This window comes from Lipotes vexillifer, unplaced genomic scaffold, assembly GCF_000442215.2.
Source record: "Lipotes vexillifer unplaced genomic scaffold, Lipotes_vexillifer_v1.1 scaffold1375, whole genome shotgun sequence".
Lineage (NCBI taxonomy): Eukaryota > Metazoa > Chordata > Mammalia > Artiodactyla > Lipotidae > Lipotes > Lipotes vexillifer.
In genome coordinates, this window is record NW_006773119.1 from 247780 (window position 1) to 275479 (window position 27700).

General features: G+C 48.1%; 1 protein-coding gene across 1 annotated transcript in view; it reads left to right on the forward strand.

The window, feature by feature from the left end:
* The window catches only part of AGBL4 (AGBL carboxypeptidase 4), a 202719-nt gene that overhangs the window by 143195 nt on the left and 31824 nt on the right, over positions 1-27700 (forward strand). The window contains 1 exon segment of the mRNA XM_007472148.1: positions 1713-1875. Coding sequence (XP_007472210.1) covers positions 1713-1875 — 163 coding nt within the window.

The window sequence follows — 27700 nt, forward strand, 5'->3', positions numbered from 1 at the left end:
TATTTCCGAGTGGCCAGAGGGGGAGAGGCCCACAAAGGGCACAGCAGTTTTTGAAGTTGATGAGCTGAAAACGTGCCTGCTCGTTGCTTCAGGCCTCGACATTAGTGGAGGGAGTATGAATTTCCTCATGAGGTAAGAGGCACTCTGAGTCCCAGAATCTTGGAATGCCCCACCAGGAAAGGAACTGGGAGATTATTTAGCCCAATCCAACTCTTTATACCCAAGAGACACTTAAAGCCCAGAGAAGTTGGGTATCTAGGGCAAGGTCCCTCAGCATTTGAAACAGGTAGAATGAGATGGCTGCTCATTAGTAGCTCGGGGATAAAAACAGCCATGCTTATTTCTGTGGGAATCTCTGGAGGATGGCCAACCCTTGTCTTTTTGAAACCACTCCAGTTTCAGAGCAGAGTGTGGTCTTCTGGAGGAGACCCTGGGAGACTGTGATTCTCCAGGAGGCTGGGCCACAGACTTCAGAGACCCTCACAGGGGTGAGGTTTCCAGGGTCTACAAAAAGGCTGTAGTCTAGGAGCTTTATTTCTGGCCTTGCCTGATGGAGTTCCTGCACTGCAGCCTCCTTAAGAGCTTAGTGCTTGGGTCAAGGTCATCTATCCTAGTCCAGCCTCTGTCTCCCCTCTTCTCTGATCCTCAGTACCCAACTCTAGAATGAGAGAGTTGGATTTCACTACATGAGCTTCAAATTCAACGGTCCTTTCTGATCTGAGACTCTAATTTTCTGATCCTTTCCTTTACGTCCAAAGGCGCACACACATACATACACACAGCTCTCTTTCTTTCAGTGTCTCTATATCTGTCTTGTTTTGCTGTTTTCTTTCTCCCTCTTCCGCCCCACCCCCTTTTCCTGCTTCTCTTATATCATGCTGAACAGGACGTGCCTTCTCTTATTAAAACCAGGTTCTTCATTTACTGCGATTTCCATGGGTTAGCATAGAAAGCCCTTCTAACCACAAGTGAACTGACCCTCACAGCTCTGTAAAAGAGATGTGATTTTTACCACCGCTTTACAGATGAGGAAACTGAGGCTCAGACCAATCAGGCTAGTTGCCTAACATCTCACACACTTTTGAAGAGAGGACTTGAAATGCGGACCTGCTGGCTCTTTCCTCTCTATCCACTGTGCTGCGGGTAGTAGACACCCAAGGAAAGAAGAGCCATGATGCCTGTGCTCTGGTGATGCTGAGCACGAGTTCAGCTGTCCCTAATGGAGCGGGAGCTTTGTGAAGGAGGGTTGGGGTGTCTGGAGTCACTTAGTCCTGGTCCAGACCTGTGTCACTTACTATAAACTTCCATTACCTCACCTTAGAGGGGAAACATTACGACGCCCCTGTCGAGGGGGTGAAGCCTAAATGAGATACTATATGTAAAACAATATCATAAAGTTGAAAGCAGTGCCCAAATTTCAGTCTTGATTATCGTAATATCATTCTTATTCTCTGTCTACTTTTCCTTGCTCCATCTGTCCCCATTCAAATTTCCACAAATCTTTGTTAAATGACAGTTACTATGCCCTAAGAACTGTGCTGGGTGCTTTCATTTAATTGTCTATTTAATCCATCCTTATAATAATCTTGCAAAGTGGGAGTCACATCCCACTTTTCAGATGAGGAAGCTGAGATCCAGAGGTGCTCGCTCAAGGTCCCATAGCCAGTAGGTGTCCAGCCCTGATTCTCTCCTCTCTTCTATGTCTTTCACAGTCCAGCACGTCCTTTAACCGAGATGCCGTGAAAGCAGGAACTGGCCGTCGCTTCCTCGGTGGGCTGCTGGACCACACTTCGTATTGCTACACCCTCGAGGTTTCCTTCTATAGCTACATCATCGGCGGCACCGCGGCCGCTGTGCCCTACACGGAGGAAGCCTGTATCCTTCGCAGGTCCCCCCCACCCCCCAGCCCTGGGCCAGCTCGCATCCAGATGAAAGTACCCAAGTCCGCCAGGATTTACCAAGCAGGTCAGGAATTTGGTCTCCAACTCAGGTGAGGGCTGAGACTCTGGGGTGAGGACGGACATGACTGGTTCTGCTGGTGTCATCTCTGGATTGTCCTGTTTGCTCTCTGCCCTCCTAAAGGACACCCCCCTCCATCTGCCTGTGCTATGCCTCAAGTCTTCCTCGGGCGCTTGGGCCCATGGCCTTCCCATACCTGTGCTTCTCCCCTCTCTCTCTCTCCTCTGTCCCCTCACAAAGGAGTGAGTCTTCCATCATCTAAAGTATGTAAGTACACAGGCCAGATGCTCCTCCCGGGGCTGCTAAGGAAGACTTTGACAGTCTTGACCCCTCCTTCTCACCCTGAACATGTCTCTCTCTCTCTTTTTTTTTTAGATTTTTTATTGGAGTAGAGTTGATTTACAATGGTGTGCCAATCTCTGCTGTACAGCAAAGTGACTCAGTTATACACATACACACATTCTTTTTTTAATATTCTTTTTCATTATGGTTTATCCCAGGAGATTGGATAGAGTTCCCCGTGCTCTACAGTAGGACCTTGTTGTTTATCCATTCGAAATGTAATAGTTCGAGTCTATTAACCCCAAGCTCCCAGTCCATCCATCTCCTTCCCCCGCTCCCTCTTGTCAACCTTACGTCTGGTCTATAGACCAGACGTCCATCTCTCTTGTGTTTCTGCCCCCGCCCTTTGTCTTCCCTCTGTGCACTACTTTCCCTTTCGCTTGTCTGTACCCGCCTTGTCCCCTCTACTTTTATTTATTTATTTATTTGTTTATTTATCTTTGGCTGCATTGGGTCTTCGTTGCTGTGCGCGGGCTTTCTCTAGTTGCGGTGAGCGGGGGCTACTCTTCGCAGCGGTGAGCAGGCTTCTCATTGCGGTGGCTTTTCTTTGTTGTGGAGCATGGGCTCTAGGTGCGTGGGTTTCCATAGTTGTGGCACGCAGGCTCAGTAGTTGTGGCTCGCGGGGCTCTAGAGCACAGGTTCAGTAGTTGCGGCGCACAGGCTTAGTTGCTCCGCGGCATGTGGGGTCTTCCCGGACCAGGGCTCGAACCTGTGTGCCCTGCATTGGCAGGCGGATTCTTAACCACTGCTCCACCAGGGAAGTCCCCATCCCCCTCTCCTTCTGTCTGTCCCCCCAACTCCCGCCTTGTGTTTTTCTCTCCTTACTTCATGTGATGTGTTCCTCCCACCCCTCCTCCATCTTCTCTCCTTTCCCCACCATCCTTTCCTCTCTGTCTCCCCTTAGCCTCCCTCCATCTTCCCCTCCTTCCTGCTCATCTTCTGTGCATTTTTCTCTCTGCCTTTGCATGTCCTTTGCCAACTCGCTTTTCCTCTTGGCTTCCTCATAAAATGTCCCCGAAAACCCCCAAGCCTGTCCTGATGAAATTAGAGGTCACTTTCTAGCTTGCTTGATTTTTTAGGGATTATTTAGTAATTCTAGTTTCCTGAGTATTGATTTTCATTTCAAGGTCAGTACATAAGGGTTGTGACAGATTGTGACAGTTTCTGCTTTTCTTTACTTTTTGTTTTTGGATTGACCCGTTTCTCCTTTCTGAACTCTTAGTTTTCTCAGAGAAAGAATTATAGTTGATGGAAAAGAAAGGGAAAGGATGATATTAACTCTCTATATACAAACTCTCTCTCCCCAGAAGTGGAAGTGCTCCTTTCAGCCTTGATTGAACCCTTGGGGAGTGTTTGTGGAGTTCTTACCACACTCTGTGCAGGAAAACTTCCTTTCTGGTCGAGACATGACTTAGCACTAGTCCACACAGTTGGTTGCACCCTCGTGGCTCTGGGGGATCCAGTAACCTAGCTGGGAACATGGGGGCAGGGTGATGGCCTCAGAGGGAGGGACGAGCAGTAGGGAGACGAGGTGTTAGACCAGTGTTCCAGATCCAGTACCTCACTGGAGAGACTGTGGTAAGAACTGAGGGAGAGTCCCCCCACCAGTCACCAAGACTGGGACAGTCACCTTGAAGTCTGCTTTAATAACTACCTGGCTCACCGGCCAATGGAGTAGGCTCTGCTCTGCAGCAGAGGACCCTTGGTTTCCAAAGTCCTGGCCATCTCTATGTGCCACACTGCCCCCGTACACACACACACACACACACACACACACACACACACACACACGATGGTGTGCGGCCCATTGCTTCCCCAGGATCCGCTAACTCCTGTGCTCCACGCATACGCACATTCCGTGCTGCCCCTGCCTAGCTCGCCCCTGATGTGGTGGCAAAGGAGATAGAGGGAGTTGTCTGAAAGAAGAGTTTGAGCATGCACACCAAAGGTATCCCATATGTGAGCCTTATCTCAATGAGATAAGGGTCCCGCCAGGTGTGGCCTGCACTTAGTTTGTGGCTGATTTCTGATGTCCAGTTTGATGGGTTCTCCTACCCTATCTCAGCACCTCCAACATGCTTTTGTGTTAGAAGCAAATGTTTCTCTCAGTGGAAGGCCCCTCCCTTGACCCAGGCCCAGGGCTTCCTCTCCTCAACACCCAATCCTCATTCATCAAAAGTAAGTACACCATTAGCACATGCCAGGAATCCTACTAGGCACTGGGGTAAAATATTGACCAAGAAGGCATGGTCCCTGACTCACAGAGCTTTTGGTCTACTTGGGGAGCCGGAAAAGGAAAGAGGCAGTTATAATCTATGGGGTAAGTTCTGTGGTGGAGGAATTCCAGAAAGCCATGGGAAATGTTCATTTAAATATATATATTGAGTGTCTGCCATAAGCCAGGTAAAGTTCTAGGCACAGGGGTTGTGTAGCAGGGAACATACTGCAGACAAAAATGTCTGCATATGGGGGCAGGAGGAGAGACTCAAACACAGTTTCGGGAGGTCAGGGAAGGCTTCCCGGTGGAAGAGACATCTAAGCTGAGTTTCTAAGACTGAGTAGAAATTAAGCAGATTGCTTGGGGTGGGTCGTTGTAGGGAGGGCATTGCAGACAGAAAGGGGAGGAAGGAAGGTGGACTGTTGGAGCTGTCACGGGTCGGGTATGGCTGAAGGACTTCAGATGCAGGAGATGAGACCAAAATGGCAGCCCTTTAGGAGTTTAAGTGGTAAGGACTGTGAAGAGCAGGAGAAGGGCTTTAAAGAGCAGTGGGAAGCCCCTCTGGCTGCAGTGGGAAGGTTAGATTGGAGGGGCCAAGGCTGTAGACAGAGACACACTAGGAGGCCGTTATGACAATCCAGGTGGGAAATGACTCAAGCCTAGACTTGGGTGGTGCTGTGGAATATTTAGAATGTGGCACTGAGAAGACTTGGGAAGTGATTGGATGGGGATGTCGGTGGGGACCAGAAGCCAGTGTTTGGAAGGGGTTAAGGGTGATGGGTAGCGAGACTGTGCAGGAGCTGAACAGGCCGTGGTGCTGTTGGGTCACCCCATCTTATCTGTCATCTAGGGGACAAGAATAGGGATCTGGAGTGTCTCCAGAGAAGTACAGGCCAGTTCAACACACACGAGTGTGATGTAACCTGGTTCTTGTTTGAAATGCATTAAAAAAAAAAAAAACAGGGAGACTTCAGGCAGACAGATTGTGATCTTTGTTGGCTGCTGGCTCTGTGTCCCAATCAGAAAAAGAAATTACATGGTCTGATAGGAATGGCAATATGGTCTGGGAGGAAGTGTCCTCTAGACTGGGAGTCAGGAGACCTGGATCTGATGACAGCACCAACATCATCCCACCCTTCGGCAATCCTCCAGCCTCCCTGAGGTAAGCTTCATCACCCTCACAAAGGCACCAAGAACCTTCCTGCTTTCTTAACCCCTGCTGTGGGAATAATATTCATGAAAGAGAGCAGACTTTCAATTGAGACAGATCTGGATTTGAATCCGGGCTCAGCCATTTACAGGATGTGTCACCACGGGCAAGTTATGTAGCCTCACTGTGTCTCAGTGTCCTTGTCTGTAAGAGGAGGACCTAGTAATTCTCAACTTCCCTGAGTTGCAAGGAGGTTAAATGAAATAATATATATGAGTGTGCACCGTAAGCTTTAAATATTAAGCGACTATTGGTTAAAACATCGAAAAGGTTTACGTGACTATGAATGAGGACCCCCATTTATGTTAAAGAAGGTTGTCAGGGCTGTTAGAGCAAAAGACCAGGGGCTGTGTTGGTAGGGTCCGCGGGGCAAAAGGCCTTGGTGGGATCACCGTAACGGAGGACCTGGACCTCAGAACGCCATGTGGTTCACACAGCGAGTGGGTATGTGCAGTTCCCATGGTGAGGGGTTTTAATTCTGTCATCCAGAGTATGCCCTCCCCAGCATCAGGGTCCATGAAGGCCAAATTAGCTATCCAGAGGTTGCTGGGTGAGAGGAAGACCAGAGAAGGGCTAGGGGAGGTGGGGAATCCTGAGGGATATTTCACCAAGGCCCACAGTAGTGTCCACCTCCTTACCTTCCGGAACATATGTATCTGTCAGTTTAATTTTTCTCCCTGGAAAAGCAGCAGCTAAACATTACCAGGGTCTTGTTCTCTGGCTTTCCTCCCCACTACATCAGGGTAATATAGCCATAGACACTGATGCTTCCCTAGCTGTGTGACCTTGGGCTGGTTATCTCACCACTCTGAGCCTGTTCCCCCATTTGTAAAATAAAAATAATAATACTCACTTTGCAGGCTTATCGGGGTAGCGAGAAGATGCAATATATCTCCAGTCCCCTTGTACTGCCTGGCACCTGAAAGGAACTCAACGAATGTTCCTCTGTCACCACTTTTCTCATCCCCATGCAGACTGCATGACTTTCCTTCCACTGGTTGAATCTTCAACCCGATGATCTGTCTTTGAATCCAGCAACCGGGGGTTTGAATCCTGATTCCATCACCATTGCTGGGTAGCCTCAAGCAGGCCCTGTCCCTTCTCTTAGGCTCAGTGTCTGATACTTCCTACCTGTCAGAGCTGAAGAATGAAGCTATGTGTGGACTTGTCTGTATTCTGGTTCCTTCCAGCTCTGATATTCTAAGATTTTTCTGATTCTAAAATTTAAAATTTTATAATTCCCTGTTTGGATGGATTTATGATATCAAGAATCCACAGTTGTGTTATGTATGAGTCTTAAGACTGAGTGACCCCATGAGCATGAGTTTCAGTCCAACAGGGAAAATCAGCACAGAAGTGTCCTGGACAACTGATCAAGCCAAGCCAATAGCTATTTTCATTCTTTTAGTTAAAGGGTTCTTAATCGAGGGCTTTATGGATGGGCTTCAAGAAGAGCCTATGAACTGCCTAAATTTTATGCAAAACTGTGAATAAAAATGTGGAGCTCATTTTCTGGGACGAAGACTTCTAACTTTCAACAGAATCTAAATGAAGCCATCCTCAGAGGCTGCTGCCCTGGCTGGTGGTCTCTGTTCAGGTTGTAGCAAGAATACAGCTCTGGTCAGAGACGTGGGTGTGAGTTCTGCTTTCTGTCATTCTAGCTGAGGACCCTAACTCAGTTATTGAACCTCAGTTTCTTCATCAGGAAAGTGCAGATAATGATTATTTACTTCACAGTGTTGTTTGGAGGGTTACGTGAGAGAAAGCGGGTAAATGACTGGACATATACTCAGTGCCATTAAATATTAGTTCCCTTTCCTTTCCTTCCTGTGGTTTGTTGTTTCTGTTGTTGTGAAATGATAAATTCCTGAGAATTTTGGACCATTCTTCAGCAAACCTTATTTACATTTTACTGGCCTGCCAAGTAATAAATATGCTCTGTTCAAACAATTTAAAAAAAGAGAGAGAGAGAGAGAAAGGCTAAACTGGAATCATAAAATAACCCAGAGTTTCTCTGGCCTTTGTTTATGGTCTGGTTACAAGCCAAAAGGAAATAGCTCTTTGACATAATGGATGAGAAAAACATTGGAAACCTTGGGTCCTAAGCAGACTGTTTTCCACACACACTTATAGCTGTGGACACCTTGAAATCAGAAAACGCTGTCTCTAGGAGAAGGGAATGGCTGCTGTAGCCAAGACAAAATGCAGAGCTTTAGAACTCAGTTAGTTATCTTGGTCTCGATTCAGAGCCCACTATGTGCCTTGTACTGAGTCCTCTGAAACATACAGCAGACATTGAAGATACCATTTATTTACTCATCCATCCCACAAAACTCCCTAGACACTAGAAATAGGCAGATGAATAAGGCATGGTTCCTGCCTTCAAGAAGGAGACAGTTTTGAGAAGAGGGGAAAAGGTAGAGACAGCAGCACAGAGGGCTAAATGATCAGGAAGGGGGAAGCTCTGCTGGTTGGGGATGCACGTGGGAGCCATCTAACCCTGCGGGAGCGAGGAAAAAGGAGAGGGGAGAAGGGCTTCCTGGAGGAGGAGTAACTAGGGCTCAGGCCTCCAGGGTGGATGGGATGCAGGCAGCAGAAGCAGGGTAGAGTCGCCTTCCTGGTAGAGGGAGACATACAGGAGAAAGCCCAGATGCCAGAGAGAGGATGTGCCTCCAAAGTATTGGAAGGAAGTTGGAGTTGGGCCAGAAACAGTAGGTGATAAATAAATATAGGCAGAACCAGACCACGAATAGAAGGAGAAAGACTTGTGAGCTATGTAACAGGTACATTAAACAAGAAACACTCACAGCATACAATTATAAAATATTTTTTGTCTCCCATTGACCCTGCACATAGATGCGTATAGATTCTACATCTAGATCTAGAGATATAAAAGCTCTTACAGACCCCGTGACTTTCTAATCACTCTCGGGAAATTAAAAGTTTTCTAATTAATTCTGGTCACCAAACAGTCTCAGTTCAGCAATGACTGTGTCTCGTCCGATCAAAGCCATTGAACCTCTTCAAAGTAAAACCTGCCACATCTTCTAGCCCAGGCCTGTCTCAGACAGGCTGCTCGAGGTGACTCCTGTTTTCCCGACTTGATTTCCAGCCCTTTCCCGCATCTGGCTAACCCTAGATGTTTACCCCTCCAAGGTAGAGCAGCATGAGGAACAGGAGGAAAGTGTAGGAGAAGTCTTGGGTGACTGGTACTCCCCGAGAGGGCCTGGCAGTCCCTTGTGGGCCTCCTCAGACACACCTGCCCCGGGGCTGGAGAGCGCTGACGTGGGCAGGGGCATGTGCTCAGGCCGATTGTTCATGGGTCCTCCCTCAGTCCATGGTGATTTGGGGTTCACCTCCGTTGAGGCACTGCACCCTCCAGTGGCCCTCTTGTCTGACGGAGAGCTAAAGTTTGCAAATCTGGTTTTCTGGTTTCCTTTTGCAAGTCCTGCCTGGTAGTTTCCTACCTCACTTTGCAATGTGATATCTACAGACTTGGGGTCTCAGCAAAACCAAGACTAAGACAGTTCCATCTTAATAACATGTCCTATTATCTAACTGGTAGAATTGACTATTTTGGGTGATGGCTTGGGTGTGAAGGTAAAGAAAGAAGTCAAGGAAGATGCCCAGTTTCTCAACTTGAACAACATGGCGGACGGTGGTGCCAATCACTTAAACACAACTGTTGGAGAAAGGGGTTGGAGGGGGGGATATTCTGAGCTCTGTTTGGGACGTGTTAAGTGTAGGGGGCTCATGTGACATCCAGATGGAGAAGTTTGGTAGGCAGATGGTTCTACGGGCCAGAATTTCTGGGAAGAGTCCTGGGCTTCAGACAGACTTTTCCACAAGGTACTGTAGAGTCATGAGGAAGGAAGGGATTTTCTTGGTGCGTACCATCAACGTGGGCTTTCCCTTGAGTTGGTGAAAAGAATGCTGGGCTGGGAGTCAAGATCCCAGTTCCGGAATAGCCTTCTGCCTTCCCCCCCTCATAAAGCTGTGTGACCTTGGTTAAATCATTTTACTTCTCTGGCTAAAGCCTGGTACTAGGTAGACCCTCAGTGAATGTGAAGAATGAATGAAGTGGAAGCAAGCTTCACCTGCATCTGCTAGTTGGCTCACTAATAGGACAGTGAGTGTGAATATGTGTGTGTGCTGTGGTGGTTGCCAGGTGGAGGGGAGTACTGCCTGGGTTCTTTTTCTTGGGGAGGAAGCTTCACTTTTTATACAGAAGGGTAGGAAGCAGTCAGGTCTGACCTGCTGGGTGGCAAGGAAAGATACCCAGGTACTTCCCAGTTCCTATTTGTGATGGCCAAGGTCAAGCCTTTGTTAAGATTCATAAACAAAAAAAAATGCTTCAAAAAGAGGGCTTTGGAGGGCTTCCCTGGTGGCGCAGTGCTTGAGAGTCCGCCTGCCGATGCAGGAGACGCGGGTTCGTGCCCCGTTTCGGGAGGATCCCACATGCGGCGGAGCGGCTGGGCCCGTGAGCCATGGCCGCTGGGCCTGCGCGTCCGGAGCCTGTGCTCCGCAAATGGGAGAGGCCACCGACTAAACGGGACCGAAGCCGGTTAGGATTTTTTTTCTCCTCCACGCAGGCATGGACTAGAATTTGGTCTGTAAATACAAATGCTTACTAAATGACTGAACGAATGAATGACTGGCTGAATGAATGAATGATTAATAGTAGTAGTAATAATGGTAAAATATATGTCCATGCCACTCTCTCACTTTTTCCCACCTTACCCTTCCCCCTTCCCATGTCCTCAAGTCCATTCTTTATGTCCGTATCTTTATTCCTGTCCTGCCCCTAGGTCCTTCAGAAGCTTTTTTTTTTTTTTTTTTTTTTTAGATTCCATATATATGTGTTAGCATACAGTATTTGTTTTTCTCTTTCTGACTTACTTCACTCTGTAGGACAGTCTCTAGGTCCATCCACCTCACTACAAATAACTCAATTTCATTTCTTTATATGGCTGAGTAATATTCCATTGTATATATGTGCCACATATTCTTTATCCATTCATCTGTCGATGGACACTTAGGTTGCTTCCATGTCCTGGCTATTGTAAAGAGTGCTGCAATGCACATTGTGATACATGTCTCTTTTTGAATTATGGTTTTCTCAGGGTATATGCCCAGTAGTGGGATTGCTGGTCACATGGTAGTTCTATTTTTAGTTTTTTGAGAAACGTCCATACTGTTCTCCATAGTGGCTGTATCAATTTACATTCCCACCAACAGTGCAAGAGGGGTCCCTTTTCTCCACACCCTCTCCAGCATTATTTGTAGATTTTTTGATGGTGGCCATTCTGACTGGTGTGAGGTGATACCTCGTTGTAGTTCTGATTTGCTTTTCTCTTAATAACTAGTGATGTCGAGCATCCTTTCATGTGTTTGTTGGCAGTCTGTATATCTTCTTTGGAGAAATGTCTCTTTAGGTCTTTTGCCCATTTTTGGATTGGGTTGCTTGTTTTTTTGATATTGAGCTGCATGAGCTGCTTGTATATTTTGGAGATTAATCCTTTGTCAGTTGCTTCGTTTGCAAATATTTTCTCCCATTCTGAGGGCTGTCTTTTGGTCTTGTTTATGGTTTCCTTTGCTGTGCAAAAGCTTTTAAGTTTCATTAGGTCCCATTTGTTTATTTTTGTTTTTATTTCCATTTCTCTAGGAGGTGGGTCAAAAAAGATCTTGCTGTGATTTACGCCATAAAGTGTTCTGCCTATGTTTTCCTCTAAGAGTTTTATAGTGTCTGGCCTGACATTTAGGTCTTTAATTCATTTTGAGTTTATTTTTGTGTATAGTGTTAGGGAGTGTTCTAATTTCATACTTTTACATGTAGCTGTCCAGTTTTCCCAGCACCACTTATTGAAGAGGCTGTCTTTTCTCCATTGTATAGTCTTGCCTCCTTTATCAAAGATAAGGTGACCACATGTGCGTGGGTTTATGAGAGAAGTACCTTTTACATATAGGGAAACTCAAGCCCAGAAAAGTCAAATAACATGCCCCAGGCTGCTCTCTCAATTCTGCCTGGTGGGCTTTGTCTTACTTTCCTCCCTGCTCTACAGTTGGCCCAGTTTCCCCTCCTTTCCTGTAGGACAAAACCCGGCAGAGGTTGGGACCCACCAGCCAGCTCTTGCCCGTCCTATAGCCCCACTCTCTGTAACCCCTGCCCCCAGCCTTGACATGTTTGTAGTCTCTGATCACCCAGACGTCATGCCACCCAGAGCCTGTCTCTGTGGTGCCCCAGCTCAGCTGCCTTGCCCTTTGTGAACCCTGCCTTGGCCCTCCCATTTCTCACCTCCTGGTCAAAGTGCACCTTCTACCCAGGCCTGGAAAACCAAAACGTCATTACCTTCCCGCAGCCTCCCTCACCACCTCCCCCCCAAAATGAGGTTTCTAAGGGTTTTATCTGCTATTCTCAAGTTTATAGCCAAAATTCGAAATTCTGTTAATATTACTGACAGCAGAGAGCTACAAATTACAAAGTTGTAAAGTTATTTTATGGTGATAACCATCCGCCTTCACTAGCAGCGCTGCAAGGCTCCATGGAAACCAAGTTGCTGATAAAAATAGTTGATATTGTCTCAGGATCATGGGTGTTAGCTGACAGTCAGAGAAATTCTGGCTGGTTCTTCATAAATTTGAACCTGTTTGTTTATATTCAAGTTCACTTGCACACTTATATACACACTTACTTGTGTTTCTATTATCTTATTGTACAAATGTGGGGAGAGGCCCCAAAGTAGAAGGACCTTACCCCAAGTCTGTTTCAACCTGTTGCAGATTTGGGTCTCTGAGCAGCCCAAAGTACACTGAGAGGGACTGTCTGCCACACTGTAGGTGTTTAATAAGTAATTGTGGAATGGATGAATGCCTGGAACACTTGAAGGGCTGAGGCAATATTGAGAACAAAGGTATTGAAAATTTTCTGTCTTTACAGTAAACAAATAAAACCAAAGCAGCTTTGGAAGTAATGATTTGGGAGAACAAGGTCTTCTATGTGGTAAATTGGCTTAGGCATCTTAGTTGACACTATAAAGCTCCATATTAGCCTACAAGGCAAATGTATCAACCCGCACAGCCACCACACACTGTTCTCCTGCCAGAATTGATGCCGACTGGCTGCATTAACAGAGACCAATGTTGGGAGCAAAGAGGTGCCGGCCTTTCTTTGCCTTGTTGTGTCATCGACCCCTGGGTTCATTTCTGCCTACCCCCCACCTATGCAGGCCATTGAGAAAATGGTGCATGGCCTCTGAAGACCTAGGATGAGAGGGGAAGATAAAACTAGATTTACCATGTGTCCAGGTTTGCCTGGGACTGAGGGGTTGCCTGGGACAGGGGACTTGTGGTGCTAAAACCAGGACAGTCCTGGGTAAAGCAGGCTGGTTGGTCACCCTACCAACACTGTGGCCTATGAGGAACTGGCCAAGGAATCGGGGGTATTCTCCTTGGAAAGAAAACATCTGAACTCTTTGGTCAATTTCTAAAGAGTCATCATGCAGCAGAGGGCGTAGATCTGTTCTATGTGGCCCTAGAGGTCAGAACGAGAGCCAGTGGAGGCAGCTCCAGCTTGAACCTCTACGTGGGGGAGAACGGAGACCACACTTACTGAGCACTTATTATGCGCCAGGACCTGGCCTGGCTTCTGGGGATGCAGCGATGGGTGGTAACAGCGTCTGCCTGGAGAAGGTCCCGTGCGGTGGGCAGACAGGTGGGCGAGTGGCTGCAGCACAGTGTTGTGACAGAGGGGGCACAGAGGGTAGTGAGGAGCGGCGCCCACCTGGAAGGGGCTTGCAGGCCAGGCAGGGAGGGCAGCGTGTGCAGAGTCTTCAGCCCTGGGTGGGCTGCTCGCCTCCTTTGGGCAAGTCTGGGGCTTGGGGTGCAAGCTGGGGAGTGAGAGTCAGTGAGGCTGGAGAGGTCTGTGGGAGCCAGTTGGTGAAGGACAGATGATCTGCTGGCAAACCAGCACTGCAGGGAGAGCATCATGGCAGCGGGGAGGCCAGGGGGACGGTCAGGGGAGATAGGAGTGGGCACGGATAGATGGGTACCACCTCACCAAGTTACACTCCTCTGCTCTGCTTTCTTCCCGCTCCCTTCATCTTTAAAAGGATGTGCTCCCTGGACACTGGCTCTGAAATTAAGTCGAAGGTCCCCCTTTTCCTGATTTCCAGAGGGAACCAACAATTCCGGTTTCTCAGATGGTCACATCTGACCAGAGGTTTGGGGCTATCTTTTTTATTTTTTTTGCGGTACGTGGGCCTCTCACCGTTGTGGCCTCTCCCGTCGCAGAGCACAGGCTCCGGACGCGCAGGCTCAGCAGCCATGGCTCACGGGCCCAGCCCCTCCGCGGCATGTGGGATCTTCCCGGACCGGGGCACGAACCCACATCTGCTGCGTCGGCAGGCGGACTCTCAACCACTGCACCACCAGGGAAGCGGTTTGGGGCTCTCTTATTGGCATTGTTGTGAGGTGGGCAGTGTTCTGATGTGAGACTCTTGAGCCCTGGACCTTGTTCATCTGGTTTTGGCCACTGACTTGCTGTGTGCGTGATGCTCAGCAAATCACTAGCCTTCCCTGGATTCCACTTTCCTATCTGTGAAATGGTGGGTTTGGACAAAGGGCCTCCATCCTCCAGGCCTCATTCAAAGGGCCTATTGAGCTTGGGTCTAACTCGCGTTTATTGAACATCTATGTACTGGGCACAGTCATCCCTAGGATTTTGTTAACCCCCTGTGGGCACAGCCCAGTTGCCACAGGTCCACCAACCCTCCCTTTCTTCCAGAAATATCTGGAGCCAGCACCTCAAATCTCACTCCCTAAGCAGCAGGCTGCATGCCCGACGGGACATGCTGTCTGTCTGGCGTTTCTTATCCGTCAGTATTTTCCTCAAGATGATAAATGTCTTTCCAAGAAGAGGAGGCAGCTGCCAACCCTGTCCGAAGCGAGGGCCCTTAGCTGAAGCTGTGGCCGTGCCTGGTGTGTTGATGTGTCTGGAGAGGCAGGAGGTGGGAGTTGTGACCGGGAGGATGAAAAATGGAACCTGGAAAGAGCAGGAGGTAAGGACCACTGCTCTCGGTCTGAGCACATTTTGCCATGAGTCAGTGGAGACAAGAGAGGAGACAGAGGATGCTTGGATTTCCATTCAAAGCAAAATATATTTATGATACTTACAGAGCTCCTACAGGATGCTGAGCCCTGAATGGGCCATCAGGAAGTGAACAGCCCTTATGGGTGTATAAAGTGCATTCGGAGCCATCATCTTGTTTGATTCCCCCCAGCAGTCTAGAGATATGAGTATTATTATCTATCTCCATAAACGGGGGGGGGGGGGGGGGGGCTTGTTTTCCCTGAGTGTCTATCCTTAGCCACAACCAGTTCCCGGCTCCAAAAGTGCAGAAACAGTCGAATAGAGGAAGGCTGCTCAGGTGACAGCTTGTAAATGGTGGAGCAGTCCCCTCCCGGAAGCTTGGATTTGTTTCTTCCTTTACCAAGTCCAAATCTCATTGCCCTGCTAGAGGACAGTTTCTTTGAAGAAACCAGCCAGATGGTTTAGGAGCTAATTATAGCTGAGATGTAACTAAGAGATGCCATTGTTTGACAAGAGGAGGAAAAGAGCTTGGCGTTTGGAGCCAGGCTGACCTGGGTACAGATCTTGGCTCTGCTCTTTACTAGTTGTGTGACCTTGGGCAAGAGACCTAAGCTCTCTGAGCCCGACTTTGCCTATCTATAACAGTGATGATTATGCTACTTACCTCATAGGGTTGTTTCAAGTAGACAGAAACATAAAAAAAAAAAAAAAAATCTCAGGTGCCTAATAAATTACCTGGAACATGGTAGGCACTCAATAAATAATAATATTATTACTGTTTCTGGTCAAGTACTGAACTGGGTGAAATCTAAGTAATAAATGTCTGGACCATCAGGAAACAGTGATATCAGTGCAGGCTGGAGGTTTCATGGAAATTTCCATGAAGCGTTCTTAAGATTCTAAAGGGGTTCCTAAGATTCTTAAATAGCAGCAATTCTTTTCAAAGTGTGTTTGGATTTCTCAGATATCCCAATAGAGTCAGACTCCATCATCTGGGTTCATGTGCATAGTTTAGAACTTCTTATCAGGACAAAGTCGTTAATGATCAGGCTCCCGTCTGTGGTCAAGATGTGGGACTGAGACCAAGACTCAGGGTGTGACAGGTTAGGTATTTGGTGCTCAGAGACAATATATGTAAGCACTCCTTAATCCTGGTGTTGAGGAAACAGTAACATGCTTAAGTTCTCCTTATGGAAGGTACGGACTGGAGAGTGCCATGATTTTTATTTTTTTGTAATGTGATCACAGACAAGTGACCCTCCACCTCAGTGCCTCGGTGTCACCCTCTCCCTGCTGCTGCCCGCCTTGTGAATGCTTGTGCAGGTCAGATGGCAGAGTATTTAAGAAATGGTTTTGAAAATTAGTCTTCCCTGTACTCAAGGAAGCGATGATTCTTGATGAAGGGGAGGAGGGGGGCCCATGGGGAGAAGTTGGAGGGACCCTGCCCTTCAGGACAGAAATCTGGAATAGAGTAGGGGCGGGGCAGGGCCAGAGGAGGCACTGGGCTGGGGCAAAGGCAGCCAAGGGAGACCCAAACCAAGTCATGGCCCATCCTGTGTCCGCAGGGATGTGCACAGGATCCTGGCTCCACTGAGAGCTGGTAACCCACAGACCTGAGCCAGGGGCTCGCCTCTTCTCCCCTCACCTCCCTCCGCCTCTCACCTGCCTGCCCGGCAGTGATCACCGGCTGCGGCGCCAGCTCCGTTGCTGTTGTCTGGGGTTGAAGTGCCCTCTCCTGGCCCCCAGGGTGCATGGCTGCCTTTGAGAGTCTGGCTTCATCCCGCAGAGGGTTGGGAAGACGCCAAGTCCTTTGTCTGGGCTGGGAGGAGGGAGGGACACATCCACTCACCTCTCCCAGTTTTCTCCCTGCATGGGCATCCCCTCCTGACTATTTCTTCCCTCTCCCCTCTGTCTCTGTCTCTCTCTCCTCTTCCCCACCAGTCTTCTCTGTCAGTCTGTTGGGCTCTGTCTCTCAGACAGACACACGCACTCACACAGTGCCTAGTGTGCCCTCCCTCGCCTCCGCCTGCTGTCTTCTCGTTCCCCCAGCCTCCTGTCTCCCCTCCCCTGGCCTCCACTTTTCCTTTCTTTCTCCTCCTTCCTCATTAGTTCCCTTCCTCTCTTAAGACAAACAGCGGAAACGTTTTGCACCAAATCTGCATTGGATTCCAGTGTCCTCTGCTTACACTCTGCTGTGCAGGTGCGCAGAGCTCCAGCCCCTTAACTGGTGGTGGTAAGGACTAAGGGGGCACAGGCAGCCTCAGCACTCCTTCCCCTCCCTTCCCTCGCAGCCCCACTAGGCTTTCTATTCTTCCTCTCCTCTCCAGTCCTCCGCAGCCCCTCCCTCTGCCCCCTTCCCCTCTCCTCACACCTCAGTACAGATTCAGATTCAAATAGCACTTATCGAGCTCTTCAGAAAAGCGGGGACTTGACCTTCACCTTGAAGGAGCTGTCTTTCAGGGATCACAGTCTGTCTTTTCTGCCTCCCCAAGTGGGCAGAGTGGATTTTTGACAAAGTGTGCCATCCGGGCCTGTGAACTGAGCTAAGGGACAACCAGAGGGTGTAAGGATGTCAAGGGAGTTCCTTTTCCCAGCGTGCCCTTGGTGGGAGTGTGGGGAGGAGTCATCTCCCGAGGTCCCACATGACGTCCTGGTGTATGTGTCGGTGGGCCAGTTATTTTAACGTGCTTGCCATTTGTTTACTGTGTGTGCTAGTTACAACAAAGGCCCATGCCACACCGAAACCACACAAAGAATTTCCCAGCACTGAGCTCTTAAGGAAACCTCTCACCCAGGGCCCCGTGTTGGGAGGAGTGACCTGTGGCCTCTTAGGCGTCCCTTCAGCAGATGCCAGCACCAGTGTCACGAGGCTGCCTCTCACAGTGTCCCCCGAGGAGAGCCGAGGGTACAGTCTCAAACACGCTCCAGGTCGCAGCTATCTGACAGCTAGCTGGCTGCTGCACTAACACAGGCCGCGTCTTCCACACCTCCCTCGGGGAAGGTCGAGTCTCTCAGCCCAGCCACAGAGAAGCCAGGACAGCCAACTGGCCCAGGCTTAGGCAAGGGCCAGGACTGGAGGTATATGAGCCGGTATGGTTCAGTGGTTAGGAGCCTGGGGTTCTGCAGTCATACAGATCTGGTTTCAAACCTTAGCCCTGCCATTTCTGAGCCCTGCACAACTGTGGGCAAGTTGCTTCACCTCTCTGGACCCCAGACTCCTTATCCACCTAAGAGAGATAATGGAACAAACTTCCCAGGTTTTTGTGAGGTTAAATTAGAATGTAAGTACTTAACATGCTGACTGTCTCCGAGTAAGCAATGGTAGCTCTTATTACACATTACAGTTCTGTGTGATCACTTCATGGGGATCTGCTGAGTAGGTGGTCCGGAGGCCAGCTGGTTGGGGACCAGACTTCCTGCCTGGATGGAGAACCACCCAGCCCCCCATAGAGACCCAGGCAGCCAGACAACTGGTTTTAAAGCAAAGAGGATTCCTCTTTTGAGTTCCACACAAGAAAACTATGACTGTAGTCTGCCCTACTTATTTACACTAAGGGCAGACTGGGAAATCCCAAGTTCACTTCCCTTTGGCTAAGCATTTTAGTAATAATATTTGCAAGTGAACTTCTCTGGGATTTCTGGGAATGCACAGCATTTAAAGCACGAGAAGATATCTGAGTCGTGGAAAGTTGGGAAGATTTTGAGAGAAGGAAAATATTTATTGATTGCCTACCATGTGCCAGGCACTGTGCTAAGTGCCTTGTTAGCTTATTAAATTCCCACAGCAGCCTTATGAAAGAGGCACTATTTCTGTCTTGCACATGAGAAAATGTTGGCTCAAGATATGAACGTACCTGAGGTCACACAGCTTACATGGGGCAGAGGCAGGTTCTGAACCCAGAGCCCTGTAAGCCCACAGCGCTTGCTCTGCTCCTGTGCTTACGATTTCCCTGCCTCACCCCACCCCTCCCCAACCCTCCAGCACCTCCTGCTCCTTGGGGAGGCAGCAGACCGCCAAGCCCTGGCAGAGCAGACCCCTCTTTCCAAATATGCCAAGTCATACCGTCCCTCATCTGCTCTGGTTTTCTTCTGAGTGACTGAGGGTTTTCACTTGGCCTAAACTCCACCATGTCTCCTCACCAGAAGGTGATTGAGGAGGGAAAGTTACTGGGCTCTGCTGAAAGTCATTTTTAGATTCTGGAGCAGGACAAGTAAGAACAATGACTTCACATGTGCATGACTAATTCAAAGCACTTTAATCTTCAGAATGTCAAACTTTATGGTCAGTGGCTGTTCCACAGTGAGCAGTGGCACTGCGAAAATTAAAATAGCGGGATGGCAGGGCATGGAGACCGGGCGTCTTTGTAAGGGCAAACAATCTCCAGAGGTGATGGCTGGAGCTGTGGGCCAGCTTTGAAGTACAAACTGAAACTACAATGTCATTGTAAGTGACTAACCATCTAAGATTAAGATGTTTCAGGCAAATGGCCCGCATTAGTGTGGATCTTTACTACAACCCTGAAAGACAGGCATTAGGGACCCCATTTGGAGTAAGAAGTGGGGGAGGAGATTGATGCTCAGGGCAGTTAGGGGATTTGCCCAAGGTCATATAGTTAGCAAGTGCCTTTGCACATTCTTTTTGTTTTTCTTTTTTAACATCTTTACTGGAGTATACTTGCTTTACAATGGTGTGTTAGTTTCTGCTTTATAACAAAGTGAATCAGTTATACATGTACATACATCCCCAGATCTCTTCCCTCTTGCGTCTCCCTCCCTCCCACCCTCCCTATCCCACCCCTCCAGGTGGTCACAAAGCACCGAGCTGATCTCCCTGTGCTATGCGGCTGCTTCCCACTAGCTATCTACCTTATCTTACATTTTGTAGTGTATATATATGTCCATGCCTCTCTCTCACTTTGTCACAGCTTACCCTACCCCCTCCCCATATCCTCAAGTCCATGCTCTGGTAGGTCTGTGTCTTTATCCCTGTCTTACCCCTAAGTTCTTCATGACTTTTTTTTTTTTTCTTAAATTCCATATATATGTGTTAGCATACGGTATTTGTCTTTCTCTTTCTGACTTACTTCACTCTGTGTGACAGACTCTAGGTCTATCCACCTCATTACAAATAGCTCAATTTCGTTTCTTTTTATGGCTGAGTAATATTCCGTTGTATATATGTGCCACATCTTCTTTATCCATTCATCCGATGATGGACACTTAGGTTGTTTCCATCTCCGGGCTATTGTAAATAGAGCTGCAATGAACATTTTGGTACATGACTCTTTTTGAATTACACGGTCAGCTTTCAAAGTCTGATCTGTTGCTGCCACATCAGTTGCCTTTTGCCTTCATGGCTTCAAAGCAACATGAACTCACCCATGTTGCATCCGTCAATGATCTAAGACGAATTTGGAACAAGTAATTAATGTGTTACTTCATATAACCTTAGATCCGTGTCAAGAAACAAGACCTTAGGAAAAGTCCATTGGGTTCTGGTCTCCTGGAAGTCAGAAGACCCAGGCTGGAAACCAGACTACCAGAAAATTACTGTATGAATGAGAGAGTTTATCTTCCCTCTCTGGGCTTTCGTTTTCTTATTTATAAAAGTGTTAGAGGGAGTTGTGCAAAATCAAATATTTACCAAGCACCCACTTTGTACCAGGTCTTGCTCTGGGCATTGGGAATCAAAGACGAATAAGATATTGCTTCTTCCCACATGGGGGCAGTTGAACCAAGGAGTCTCTAATGTCCTTCCCAGTTCGGACATCCTACGAACTCAAATGCAGCCATAAGGAAGGATGAAGGGTCAAGGGACTTTTACCCTATACAGTGTGTCTTAGCTCTGCTAGAACCTAGACCCAGTGTTTGGAGCTGTACCCCAGTGGGCCCAGGGTCAAAACATACACAGAGACCCCTGGGTCCAGATAGACAGGCGAGTGAGCACATAGAAACCCAGGCACTGGCCATTCGTTTGTTCAATCATTCACTCATTTGTTTATGAAGGAGTTTCTGAGCACTCCTTCTGTGTCAGGCACCATACTGGGTGGCTAGAGATATAGAAAGGGGTCAGAGGAGGCCCCAGTATTCCAAGATTGTATGTACAATCTGATGGAGAAGTTGATGTGCAGATATTACAATTAATGGACATTCTAGGGCCAGGCCAGAGACATGACACCACATGTATTCAGGAGCTGGGAATGTCTGGAGCTTCAAGCACCAGGAAGGGCTGTGGGTTCAGTACTCTTCCTTGCCCCACTGATGTTGGGCATATCTAGGTGACCTCCTTTGGCAAACGGGAGGCTAACAGAATGGACCCGGATGGAGGTCTCCAACCGGCCTGTGCAGTTTGGCTTGGCACTGACTATTCTAAAGATCCATCAGGAGAAGAGCATGCCACAGGGAGCCACTGCCACTTTAGCCTGGCCCCAGAATGAGCACTGCGGACCCCCCTGCAGCCTGCAGCCAAGCCAGCCTGGAGCCCTACCTTCTGGCAGAGTTTATCCTACATCAGTCAAACCAGCCACCTGCAGACTTGGAAGAGAGAGAATGGAAAAGATGGATGTTGTTTAAGAAACATGGATACAGTTATTAGGGGAGGGAATGCTTGGAGACAGGGCTGAGCCGAGAGGTGAGGTCCTTATTTACGTGCCCTACCCAGGAGTGTAGGTGCTAGTCATGATGAGCGAGGGATGCCGTGATCAGATTTGCAGGATTCTCGACCCATAGAGAGAGGCAGCAACCATAAGACCCACTGGAGCTGGGGGGCCAGTAGACTTCCCAGCTGAGCTTTCCATCATGTTGGCCTGTGAGGACCACAGCATCTTCTGTGCTCCCAGCTGTTGGGGAAAGTGTATCACAGAGATTCCCACCAAGGTACTGATACCACAGCCCATGCACAGCCTCATAAGGCCTGGCACAGCCCAGGCTCTAGGGCCAGTAACCTCCAGAAAAAGGCAGCCCCTCCCTTCTTCCTTCACTGCGCAAACAAATATCATCATTTTCTCTGTGAGTCACAGCATGAAACATTGGGAGGTACTGACTTAGCGTAAGGGGTCCAAGCCCTCCCCACCCTGCCAAGGACATGCTGTCTGCTCTGACCTGTTTCCCTCCCTGCAAGGTCTGTCTCCTTCAGGCCCCAGACATGTCTCACTTCTCTCGGATGGTGGGCAGAGAGCAGAGATCCAGTGTTGCACCTTTTCATCCATAATATACTGTCTGAGGATTTTTTATTACCCTGTCGAGACAAAGAGCAATGGGCTGCATTTAAATTCAGGACCCAACTGACTGCAGCACTGTGTCTGAATCCTTCACAGCAGCCTCTGCTCTAGCTCCACGAGCTGCCCCCAGGCTGGTCTGTCTATACTGGGCCTCTCTACTGGGTCCGCTGTCCCCACTTCCTCTGTCTCCCCTCCAGTGCTGGGCATCACATGTGCTTAGATGCCAAAAGAAAGGACAGAGACGGTGTGGTGTAAGCCCAGACTGCTCTTGGAGCTCAGGAATGTCTGAGAGTAAAGAGGGCTGGAGCAGGTGGGGACACCTTCCTGGAGGTGATGGGCCTTGATAATAAGATTTAGCAAAGCACGGTAGCTCACAATTTACAAGGCTCTCACATACACAGACAGGGGCTCAATGAATCATCGTAACAACCCTATGAAGGAGAAACAATTATTCTCATTTTCCAGCTTAGACAACAAAGGCTCAGCCAGGAAAAATAACCTGATGGAAGTGCACTGCGAGTAAGTGATTGTATAAGTCAGCGTTCTCCAGAGAGACAGAGCCAATAGGATGTGTGTCTATATAGAAAGGAATTTATTTTAAGGAATTTGCTCTTGTGACTGTGGAGGCTGGCAAGTCCCAAATCTGCACGGTGGGCCAGCAGGCTGGAGACCCAGGGAAGAGCCGATATTGCAGTTCAAGTCCGAAGGCTGTGCACTGTACTCAGGGGAGGTCAGTCCTTTGTTTCATTCAGTCCTTCAACTGATTGGCTGAAGCCCACCAACATTATGGAGGGTAATCTGCTTTACTCAAAGTTCACCAATTTAAGTGATAATCTCATTCAAAACATTCTCACAGAAACATCCAGGATAATGTTTGAACACTTATCTGGGCATCGTGTCCCAGACAAGCTGATATATAAAATTAGCCATCACAGTGGTAGAGCTTGTGTCTGACCCCAGGTCTGTTGGCTTCAGATCCTGAACTTGACTACATCAGAGCACCCAAAGTGATCTGTTCTGGACTTTAAAGAAGAAGAATTTGAAAGAGTGGCATTTAGTTCATTTTAACAAATATTTATTGTGGGTCTTCATTGTGTCTAGCTCTCTTGATATTGAGATTCAAAACAAAACAAAATAGCATCCAGCCTCACAGTCTAATGAAGGAGCTTTACAGTCCAGTAATGAAACAGGGAAGGCATTCTGGAGAGTAGATCATCCTGAATAAAGGCTGAATGGTAGAACTGAGCATGTGAAGAAATTGGCCTGTCTTGACTGGTGAGTTCATACAAGGGAGACTTAGGAACTGAAGTTGGAAAAGTCCTTCGGGGCCAGATCATAGAAAGCCTTGAATGCCCTAGTGCTAATTTGAGGTTTTAGCTTATAGACAACAGGGAGCCAAAGAAGTTTCCTGAGCAAGAGAGTAGCATGAAGAAATTACTGTATTAACAAGAGGAATGGGTAGTGTACATAGGAGGAGATAGGGAAGGGGAGTCAGGTTAGTTTACCCTCGACCAGTGAGCACGTCCTCTTGATATGATTTGGGAGCATTGTGAAATCCATACTTCATTATCCAGTCAAGAAAGAAACATCTGGGGACTTCCCTGGCCATCCAGTGGTTAAGACTTTGCCTTCCAGGACTTCCCTGGTGGCGCAGTGGTTAAGAATCCGCCTGCCAATGAAGGGGACACGGGTTTGATCCCTGGTCCAGGAAGATCCCACATGCCGCGGAGCAACTAAGCCTGTGCGCCACAACTACTGAGCCCACGTGCTGCAACTACTGAAGCCTGCACGCCTAGAGCCTGTGCTCCACAAGAGAAGCCACCTTAATTAGAAGCCTGCACAGCGCAACAAAGAGTAGCCCCCGCTCATCACAATGAGAGAAAGCCCGGGCGCAGCAACGAAGACCCAATGCAGCCAGAAAAAGAAAAAAAAGACTTCACCTTCCAATGCAGGGGGTACAGGTTTGCTCCCTGGTCAGGGAGCTAAGATCCCACATGCCTTAGTGGCCAAAAAACCAAAACATAAAACAGAAGCAATATTGTAACAAATTCGATAAAGACTTTAAAAATGGTCCACATCAAAAAAAATCTAAAAAATAGCAGAAAGAAACATTTGGCAAGGGCCAAGAATTTCTGCCACCAACTGACTTCTCAGTGAAGTTTCAGAATTATGGAAGGGACTTGGCTAGGTGTCAGGCAATGCCCTGGGAATTTTCCATAATCTCAAAACAATCATGTGAAGAAGACAGGGCAGAGATTATTGTTCTCATGTGACTGACAAGGGCATTGAAGGTCAGAGAGATGAAGTAACTTTCGCAAGGTCACAGCTGGTAGATGTGCATGTCAGGGTCTGGACTAGCCTTGTCTGATCCCACAGCCTGCACTCTTAACCACTAAGCGGCAGTAGAGGGTGGGGCTGGGAGAGTCCCTGGTGTGAGTCTTGTAAAGAGAAAAGAGGAGGAAATGGAGGGGCAGAGAGAAAACCAAAGAGTTGAGGAAACAGAGACCATTTTTTAAAACATCTTTATTGGAGTATAATTGCTTTACAATGGTGTGTTAGTTTCTGCTTTATAACAAAGTGAATCAGTTATACATATACATATGTTCCCATGTCTCTTCCCTCTTGCGTCTCCCTCCCTCCCACCCTCCCTATCCCACCCACCCCTCTAGGTGGTCACAAAGCACCGAGCTGATCTCCCTGTGTTATGTGGCTGCTTCCCACTAGCTATCTGTTTTATATTTGGTATGTATATATGTCCATGCCAATCTCTCACTTCGTCCCAGTTTACCCTTCCCCCACCATGTCCTCAAGTCCATTCTCTATATCTACATCTTTATTCCTGCAGAGACCATTTTTTGAAGACTCTAATGCCTTACCAAGGCCTGAGTCAGGAGTAGATGCTGGAAATAGAGACCCAGTCATATCCGGAAAGGCAGAATGTTGGCTGGTGGAGCTCAGAAGAGATGGTGATCCTTTGCCAGAATTAAGCTCAGCTCCACTCACTGTCCAGACTGTTTCCATAGGTCCTGGGGAGAGGGGTCATTTCTTACTGTGAGTGGAGTCCTCTGCTGGACATTCATCTCTACAGCCGCCCAGTCCTTCCAGAGTTAACCCTCTGGTGCTGCAATGGAGCAACCTCCAGGAGAGGGCAGAGATTTCCTGGTGTGCTCACATCTGTAACCATTGTCTTGCCTGGTGGGAGGCATCATCTGCTGTAATTAGGCTTCATTAAAATGCTGGTTAATAACATCTTGCCTGGGCCAGGCACATGATGGGATTGGCCTAGTTGCTGTGAATGTTAGTGTTCTTTGCAGCTGTTTACACACAGCTAACACCCCTGTAGGACCCAAAGGGGAGGAGACAGCGGAGGCTGTGAAAATGCCCCTGCACAGGGGAACCAGAGGCAAAGAGATGGCAAGAGATGGAAATAGAGTCTGAGCATGGAGGACCTTGTGGGCCAAGGTAAGCTCTGAGTCTGTTACAGATGGAGCATCACCAACTGGTGGCCCATGGCTGACTCCTCCCCACAGGTGGTGGGTTTGGCCAGAACAATGTTTGCTGGCTGGTGAGTTGGCTGGTGGTTGGTTTAATGTTGAGTTTGAGGGTCTAGGAGCATGGCTTTCACTGTTCAATTTGCCACTATGCCCCCTATTGTTTCACACCTATCATTGCACATACTTACATTATAAACCCATCTTCTGAAGACATTTGAGCTTGTGACCCTAGTGTATCTGATGGGTAAGAGGTGAGGCTGTAAAAAGAACAAGTTAATAGGCAGGGGACGTGTATAAACAAAAACATAGACATAGAGAGCCACGGAGAAAGAGCTGGGATCAGTGAGGGACTGTGGGGGCCAGAGTGTATGAGGAGGAACCCAGAGACAAAGATGTATGGATTGTCCAGGGGCCTCCACGACCTCTAGTGTGGCGGAATGCAAGTGTAAGGTGGGGAGTGGGAGAGATGGGTCAAGAGAAAACCGCAGAGAAGACAGCAGGAACCGGAGCCCAGAGGGAGGCCTTGGATACCATGTTTAATAGACTTGGGCTTGCTCTAGAGAAAGCATGGAACCCATCAAAAAGGGGTTTAAGTCAGAGGGAGACATGGTCATACTTGCATCTGAGAAATGTCACTGTGGTAGCAGTGATAAGGATGGATTGGACAGCAGCAAGGAGAGAGGCTGTTGCAGTCCCCTCAGGTTGCTGATGCAGATGCAACCCTGAGGCCTGAACCAGGGCAGAGGCAGTGCAGTGGAGAGGAGGAAGACACGAAGGCCATTTCTGAGGTGGACTCCATTGGTTTCCTACCTTGGGGAGACAGCAACACTCCTGGCTGATTGGAGGCCTGGCTGCTGGTCCCACTGGGTTTACAGGAGAAAGTACATAAATGGAGGAATATTGACCTCACACCTGACCTTCTAAAGAGGAATCAAGGCTCATGGGAAGACGAAAGTTCAGTGTGAGAAGGGAAGAGGAAAAACTCTGATTTGGGTTTCTTAGTCTCTCCTCTCTTGGCTTTCACCATAGCAGCCAAACTTTGCCAAATTTTCATCTGAATTCTCACAGCTAAGCCTGATTTTACAGGTCAGAACGCTAGGCTTCCCAATGATCAGCTACCTTCCCAAAGCTACTGGTGGTCGGACATTTTTTTGTCATATCATTTCCATATTTAGGAAATTTATTTCTTTTTCTTTGTATCTATATGATTGCTGTCTGTTTATCTACAAGTCACCTTTCATTTTTATTTCTCTCTCTCTCTCTCCTTCTATGTCTTTTTGTTTCTGTGAGTTTCTCTTGGTGTGTTATTTCTCTCTGTATCTCTCCCTCTCTGTGTTTCCCTCTTTTTCTCATTTTCTCTCTCTCTCTCTTTGTCCCACCCTGCCTCCCCCCTCCCTCCATCCCTCTCTTACCCTATTCTGTCTCTTTCTCTCTATCCCCAGTTCTGATTAGACAAATGACTCGGGGATGCAGCCAGTCTCTGCCCGGTGGCTAAGCTAATTGATGGCTGCTATAGAATTGCCTAAACAAGGAACTCTTGTCATTAGCAAGAGATGGGTTGCCTTGGCCTACAACTAGGAAACCTTTGAAATCCTGCATCTAAATTGCCATTCTTTTGACTGCTGCTAGTGATGCTAATTAGTTGTGTTAATTGGATGTTTTGATATTTGAAGAGTAAAGCAATCCAACTCCTTCCTCCAGAAAGCCAAAATTATTAATGAACTTGGCAGCAGTCTTGGCTGTCTTTCCACAGTGGGTACAGCCAAAGATTTTGGGGCAGGGGAAGGGGTCGTTCTGAGGAAGTGTCTTGCTATTTCCTGGGGAGAGGGAGAGGCTACGAGGCTGGCTATGGAGTTTCTTAGTGGTGAAATCACACAGTGGGACAGGAGACCAGAGACCAACATAAGGGATTTGGCTCTGCTCTGCCATTACCTGCCATGAGCCAGGGCAACCATGCTTGAACTTTTGTATCCTGGTGCCTAGCACCATGCCTGGCACACAGTTAGCATCTAACACGTATGATTGAGTGAATAACCAAAATGAGCATTGATTTGGGAGTCAGATTCAAATCCCAGTTCAACCACTTTCTAGCTTGATGATTTGAGCAAAAGTGACTTCACCTCTCTGGTCTCAGATTTCCCTCCAACCACATATTAGTGAACTGTTCTG